Consider the following 7,824-nt stretch of genomic DNA (forward strand, 5'->3'; position numbering starts at 1 on the left):
AGTGTGAGTGTGTGTGTGTGTGTGTGTGTGTGTGTGTGTGTGTGTATACATGTGTATATTCCCACACAAATATGCAGGAGAGGCTGACGAAAGCACGCACATAGCTAAGTTTCCTAGATATAAAATTATTTAGACTTCATTTTACTCTTCAGAGTAACTGCTGCCTAATTTAGCCTTTCTCATTGAGGGGAAGCTACAGAGAACATGCAGTCTGACATAGAGAAAGATGAAGGAAACAATGAAATCAGAAGAAAATTTGAATCACACTATTAATGTAATATCAAGGGATTAGTTGGGTAAGCTACGGAAATATTTTCCCCCAGATTAAAGGCAAATAGGAACTCTGCTAAAGCAAAACATTTTTAATGTTGAATATTCTGTCTTGATTCCCCCCCCTCCAAGGATTAAATAATTTTATCAGCTTTTTTATGAGCGAAAACCATGGTAAATAATGTACCTACTTAGGGTGTAAAATAAACAGTTTTATCTGAGTCCCAACGGACTTCTTTGCCAGGGGCAGCTCTTTTACATAGACTTTGTATATATAACATTTCCCCCTTTGGGTCTCACCAATGATTTGGTTAAGTCTCTGTCATTATTCACATGCCAGTCTGTACACAGCATGCGAACAGTTGGATGCTCAAAGCATTCTTATTTAAAATGATCTTTCATTCAGACTTCCTGGGATTCGAACAAATATTGGTTCTGGTTGTAAATGGATAGGTTCTGTAGCCAGAGCAATTCCTTAGAGTAAGGACAAGGAATTAAGAACCATAGTAGATGTAAACTTGAAATGCCAGTTTATATACCACTTTAGTGAAACAAGTATTTACCACAGTATCAACTTTATGAGAGTTAAATGCAAAATAAAATCTAACAAATCTATTCACAAACTCCTTCCTAGGTAGGGTTGTTTGTATGGACTGTTTTGATGCACCTTTTGGGAATTAAACAAGACAGAAATTAATTTTATGATGTTTTCTTTCTCCTCTCTTACTTCCACCCCTAATTCCCTTCATGCTCCAACTTCCTACCTTGTTTTTGTAGGTTCTGGTAACAATTGTTCTTGTCAGTGGATTGCATTTTAATCAAGGCATGGGTTCCTGTTTAATTATTATCTCAGCGAGTGTTTGCACCGTAAGTTTTTCTTTTGCGAATTCTGGAACTCATTTCTCTTACTAAGACAAGGGTGAGTTGATGGGGGATCCTCTGGAAGCCTGTGCACTTTAACATTTATTTCTTTACTTGACCATTTACCTGACTTAGCATAGATGTTGAGGGTCTAAAGTGAGGAAGAATGGTCACTGCTCTCAATGTGGGGCCTCCTGTGGGAGAGACCTAGGTGACTGCCAAGCTCCTCACACATGCCATCTGATTTAATGTTCACAGCAGTCCTTTAAGAAAGTTGATTTAGGGAACCAGCAGTTAGCGTTATGGCTATGTCACTGGACTCCCACATAGTCGACCGCGGTTCATGTCCCGGACCCGGTGGCTTAAAACTCACGCCGGGCGCGTGTGCGTGCGTGCTCAAGATCCCAAGAGGAGAATGGAGGAGAAGGGATTGTGGCGTGACCATCCCCCCTGGGGGGTGATTTCTCGCTTTCTGTCTCTATGTCTCTCTCTGTCTGTCTGGCGAGCGCACGCACCCTACAGTGAAAATCTCTCCAAAAGGAAAAAAAAAATTAAATTAAAAAAAAGAAGAAAAGAAAAAAAAAAAAGAAAGTTGATTGTGGTGTGGTGCTTCAAGGCCCTGGACTCCCACTTGGCCAACCATGGTTCAGGTCTCAGAGCTGGTGGCTTCCTTTCTCTCTTTCTCTCTCTGTATCTCTCTCTTTGATCAGATTGGAAAATAAAAATAAATAAAGCCAAAATAAAGTAATTCTTTAAAAAAAAAAAACTGATGTATAGAGTTTAACCAAATGCTAAAATCGAACATAGTACTTTGAAGGTCTTTCTCATGTGTGACCCTTCCACAGCTTTTGATGACACTATGCATTCTCTTTTTGAAAATTTTCCTTACTTCTAAAATGCTGCATCTCACCTGTGTGCATCCTCCCTCCCCACACTGTGTTCCTCAGCTTTCTGCCCCACCCCCACCCCCAGTGCACTTCATAGGGTGTGGATTCCCCCCAGGTCCTGTCTTTGTATTCTGTATTCTTCTACTTGATAGCCAGTTTGCTGCCCCGAACCTGTGTCCTCAGTGCAGGCACCTCTGTTTCCAGCTCCCCACTGGTGACCTGCCCGTCTTTATGTTACCATCTCTGGCCCCTGCAGTAAAGCGGGTATGGGTAAATGTTAAGGTAAAGAATTCTCTTACACTTTTCCATGGGGCGAGGGGAGAAGCTGGCAGAAAAAAGTGAACTCTATTTCTGTCATGGGTTCCTAAGAAGTACCAAAGTGTCCTGACCCCAGGTCTGCCAACAGCCTGGTCAGAGTGAGCCAGAGCGCCATTTCCTTCTCTTTCCTGAACTCTTCCCCAACCCCATTCCCCCTCTCCCTGCCCCAACAGCTGTGGATGACTACTGGGATGTTGGGCATGATTGTAGCCTGAGAGTAAGTGCCTGTTTCAAACTCCATTTTCCTGAGGTCACAGAGTCTTTGTTTCTGTCCCTAACACAGTTCCACAAAGGCCTTGGTGATATATGTGTGTCAATCAGAGGAAAGGTTTATCTTGAATTTTCCTGGGAAGGACTTATGAAATGGTAGGTGCACTAGTCCATTCTGCTGCTAATAGGAGAAAATATCTGAATCCAGGTCATTTATAGAAATAGCAATTCATGATTCGGAGACCAAGGTCCAGTGATCACATCTGGTGGGTGTTTGGCAGAGTTCTGAGGCATCACATCCTTTTTTTCCTAATCATTATTTTATTTATTTATTTATTATTGTTTAAATTTATTTATTTATTTACTTATTTATTTATTTTTAATTTGACCAGAGAGGGACAGAGTGAGAGAGAGAGAGAGTGAGAAAGCAAACCGCCAAGTCTGGGACCCAAACTGCGATCAGCCATATGGGAGTCCAGCGCCCTTACCCGCCATGCCACATGCCGGCCCCTATTTATTATTTTTTAGGTTGCTATAGTATCGAGAGAAAGAGTGGAAAAGTGAGAACGCAAGCTTCCAGGTCAAAGATTTGAACTGCGATCGACCATGTGGGAGTGCAGCGCCCCAACCACCATGCCACCCACTAACCCCTGAGGCATCCCATCTTAAGGGCTAGAGCAGAGCAGAGTGCTTGTGTCCATGAGTCGTTGTCTGTTCTGGTCTCATTCCTTCTCCTTATAAACCCCCTCAGGACTTCATTATGGAGGTCCCACCCTGATGCCTAATCACTTCCCCAAAGCCCCCACCCTTCAGCACTATTATCAGATTGAGTCTCCTCTTAATACCATCACAACCAAATCTCAACACATTCATTTTGGGGGTGATGTTCAAACTATAGCAGCAGGTAATAACCCAAGCTTTGGAGGAAAGCCTAGTTGGAATTCAACTCTAGCCAGGTCAGTATGGGCAGGCCACCCCACTTCTCTCCATCTGAACAGTGAGGTTAATGATGACAGCTGCCAGGATGAGAAGAGATCTGTAGGTAAAGTGCTTAGGACACCGACGTCCATTGAGAAAGTGCTCAGTGCGCGTTGGCTCTTACCATGATCACTGTGTCACCATTGTGAATGGGCGACTGCGGGAACAGGAGGTCACTCAGAGTTCAAAGATCCTCGATTTGTAAGCCATAGTTTGTCTCCTGCCTGGTTTGAGTAGCTGTAAAAGGAACCATTCAAGACTTTGGGGTTAAAGACATTGATCAAGTGCAAGCTCCTGGCATTCTTAGCCTCTCGGTTATATGAGGGGACTTCAGAAAAGTTTGTAGAAAAATGGAATTCGGGCCAGCTGGGTGGTGCAGCAGTTAAGACCATTCAAGCAATACTGGACCCATACGGTTCCCCTGTTGACCAGTGCATGCTGGGCGTATCCACCCATGATCCTGGCTAGCCAGGAGGGAGGGTTGTAGGGGATCAGGGTGTATGACCTTGTTTAGGGTGCTTTTCTTTCTCTCTGTTTTAGAGAAAGAGTGGAATTAAAGTCATGGGTACAGAAACTCTTTTAAATCCATGCATAGCTTTTTCATAATACACATTTTCTATTAACTTTTTTTTATTTTTAAGGTTTTTGCCATAGGATATGTGCACTACCAGAGAAAAACAGAGAGAGGGAAAGTGAGAAATAGGGGGGGAGCATATGCTACAATCCCTTTTCCTCCATTCTCCTCTCAGGATTTTGAGCACATACGTGCACACACTTGCTGTGATTTTCAAGCCGCCAGGGCTAGGACTGTGTTCAGCCATGTGGGAGTCCCCCATCTTAACCATCACTCCACCTGCTGCCTCACTCCCCCATGAATCTTTTGAAGACATCTTTATGTTCCACACGGTAGTCAGGCAGTCCATACCAAGGCTACATTTCCTAAAGCTGCGATATGTCTCGAATAGGATTACGTTTTGTGATTCTCACTTCTGTCTGATGGTCGCTGTCTGCTGGCCTTTGTTCTTCTGTCTCTGGTCTGCACGTGGTCTAGTACGGGGCACTTGTATGCCAGTGTCACCTACAGAAATGTGCATTAGGTGGTCGGAGAGCAAGGACTGAAGGTTTTCTGGTCCATTCGCCAGGTACATTTGGACTCTCGGGACTGTGTCCAGGGAGAGAGAGTAAGAAAGCCTTCGGTACGAGTTCCTGCACAATCCACACTGTGTTTTCTTCTCCAGGACCTGCAAATCGAACGCGAGAGGAGCTCCTACAACATATCTGGCGGCTGCACAGCCCTCATTGTGGTTTGCCTTCTGGGGAAGCTGTACGTTGCAAATGCTGGGGACAGCAGGTAAGCCCAGCAGTGGTCTGCTGCTTGCTCATTTCTAGTACTTTCTGTAATTTCTAGTTTTGTTAAAATATATATACATAGAGATAGATAGATAGATGCATATATATATGTGTGTGTGTATATATATATGTATGTATGTATATATGTGCATCTATAAAGTAAAATAATCGTGCATGGTTAAGATATTGACAAAGTTAAGCCTTCTACCTCAGAATGAAAATGCACTTAAGAAGAGCCATCAGGTCGGTATTAAAAGGTAAAGGCCGCCTTTTACTTGTCCGTGGAAACAATCCTAGTATATCCTTGTGAGTCATGGGAACCAGTAGCACTGAAGTGGGTCTTGTCTTCAGAATCAGTTTTCCAAACTTAGCAAAGGCTTAATATGAGAGCAGGGAGGGGGAGCAGAGAGATTTGAATACGGTGAATGTTGGGAGGGGTGCCTAAGAGGACTGCCCAGTGATTCCACTTCTACTCAATGACCTTGCGGCGTCCCCTCCCAGGAGCCCAGAAGTTTTTCCTTTTATGCACATGCCCTTGAAGACTGCAGCCTTCTTACTTCCGGGTTCAGCTAAAGGGAATTTGGGCTAGGACCTCATAGTTAACCCTTACTTGATCCAGCATTGCCGGGGTAAAGATAAACTTGCACATTAATTGTATGTTTAATAACTGCTGCTGCTTCATTTCGGGTACGAACAATTTTTTTAGTGACAGACTGCATGAGAATTGTTCTACTGGGTCTGACACACGTCTCTGTCTCTCAGTAACAAAGTGTGCTGGCTAGATATACCTTCTCCTCATGATTGACTTATTCTGAAAATAGCAGAAGTACTGGACTTCAGGACTGTAAACACCATGCCCTCTGACGACGAGCAGTTTTCCTCCAAGAGCAGCATCTTAGGATTCTCTCAACCCTCCGTCCCTGTCCTCTAGGTCCCATGCCTCCTTCAGTTCTCCTTGCTTTGGTCCCCCCTCGAGGTCTGACGCCCACTCCCGTCCCCTTCCCTGTCCTCTGCTCAGGTGGGTGCTGCTGCTTCTGTAACCTCCCTTGAGGCAATCAGGAAACTGACCTTAGGTCCACCTGCAGTGGTGCAAGCACGAGGACACCATTGCATGGTGGCCGAGGACACATGGGACGCCTGAGTTCTGTTCTTGGCCCAAACCTCATAGGCTGGGTGGGGTGGCCTGTGCCTGGGGTCCCAGCTCACTGGGAGACAGGGAAGGAGGATGGCAAAGCGATGAGGCCTAGGCCTGGGAATCCCCCCTTCCTCCCGTTAGAGCTTCTTGTCCCAGATGTTCCCGATGAAGAGCCCAGAGAAAAAGGAGAGTGGCCAGTGGAGGCAGCGGTTTCAAGGTTTGAAGATGGATTTGAAGGTCCATTTATTTTATAAGTATACGTGGGTTTGCTATTTTTCTCTGTTAAGACATCTGGGGTTTCAGTGTGAACGCATGCCAAGTAAATGGGAATTATGTGTCGCATACTGGGTCCCCATGGCTTCTAGTCCCCAGTGCCAGGTCAGGCTCTGGTAGGAGTCAGACCCCGACTTCAGGTGGGTCGGCTGGGAGTGAAAGAGTAAAAGGGAGCCATCCAGGGGTCCCGAGGCTCCAGGAAGGAGCTGATGGCCCCCAGCCCGCAGAACCAAGGCAGGAAGTGCTAGAGCAGAGCCCTAGGAGACTGGACACCTTAGTGAGCAGCCACTAGGCGGGAGCTATGGCAGGGGCAGGAGCAAATACTCACTCCTCTCTCTCCTTGCCCTCCTGTCTCTTGCCAGGCTTCCTACTCGCTGAGCCCGCTGAAAGCCAGCTGACAGGTAGCTCAGAGAGGTAGCCCCGGGAATGCCAGTCACAGAGGTCAGCATGCCAGGCCAGACCCAGGCCATGGCTGCACCTCCAGGCTGGGACAAGAGGAAACTAACCAGCACATCTGCCTCCACTCCCTTCCTTCCCCTCCCCAGGGTTTGAGCAGCTTCAAGACAGGAATCCTCAGACTTCAGAGGCTTTTATCTTATTGTTGATTGTTTTCCTCTGTGCATTGGCAGGGCAGGGTAGGAACAGTCTGACAGAGATAGGTGTATTTCAGATTCTCACTGTGTCACCATCCTCCTCCCGATCAGCCAGGATTAAAGGTGAGTCCCACTGCATCACCACTTGCAGGTCCAGGACCAGAATCTGGGCCTCCCAAGCAGTCTCCACCCACCCAAGAGGTGGCTCTGTCTGTGCACCACCATGGCTGGGCCTTCGGGGCCTGCCTCCCAAGCAGTCTCCACCCACCCAAGAGGTGCACCACCATGGCTGGGACTTCGGGGCCTTAAAAAAACACATGTTGAGGGGCCAGATTCACTTCTTGTTCAGTTCTAGGTCTCGAGCTTGTTGAGAGACAAAGGAGTAACTGAGGAGGCGAGTCCTTTCTCTCCCCACTAAGAATGAATCATGAATTCATCTTTTGCCTGTATGTCAAGTTTCAGGTCCTTTAAAGTGATTTGCTTTCCCAGCCCACCTAGTGACTCAAAAGATGGCCAAGCGCCTCCCTCCCTGGGCAGTAGGCCCATCCTCACCCCCGAGGGAGTCCCTCTTGTCAGAAGGCCTCAGACTCAGAAGTCAGCTTGACTTCCAGGCTAAGCATCTTGTGTTAGAGTCCCCTTCTAGACTCGACTCTTCCTCCACACTTCTCTGTTTGTTTGTTTGTTTGTTTTAATTTACCAGAAGGTACATGCATTCACCAGAGAGCCAGGCAGAGAGATAAAAAGAGAGGGAGAGGGAGAAAGCACTCTTTGATAGGGCATGGTTATGCCACGATCCCTTCTCCTCCATCTCTCCTTTCTGTTGGGACTTGGAGCGTGTAGGCATGTGTCTGGCATGCTTCTCAGGCTAGTGGAGCTGGAATTCCAACATGGTCCATCATGTGGGACCTGTGGGATCTGGCTGCCTCAACCACCAGTCGACCTTGGAGCC

The 7,824-nt window shown here is 46.5% G+C and overlaps 1 protein-coding gene across 1 annotated transcript in view; it reads left to right on the forward strand.

The window, feature by feature from the left end:
- Positions 1 to 7,824, forward strand: part of PPM1H (protein phosphatase, Mg2+/Mn2+ dependent 1H) — a gene marked incomplete at its 5' end in the record, with an annotated part of 284,823 nt that overhangs the window by 139,854 nt on the left and 137,145 nt on the right. The window contains 1 exon segment of the mRNA XM_014590036.1: positions 4,763 to 4,875. Coding sequence (XP_014445522.1) covers positions 4,763 to 4,875 — 113 coding nt within the window.

The sequence above is a fragment of the Tupaia chinensis genome, unplaced genomic scaffold (genome assembly GCF_000334495.1).
Source record: "Tupaia chinensis unplaced genomic scaffold, TupChi_1.0 Scaffold000395_1, whole genome shotgun sequence".
NCBI classification, from domain to species: domain Eukaryota; kingdom Metazoa; phylum Chordata; class Mammalia; order Scandentia; family Tupaiidae; genus Tupaia; species Tupaia belangeri.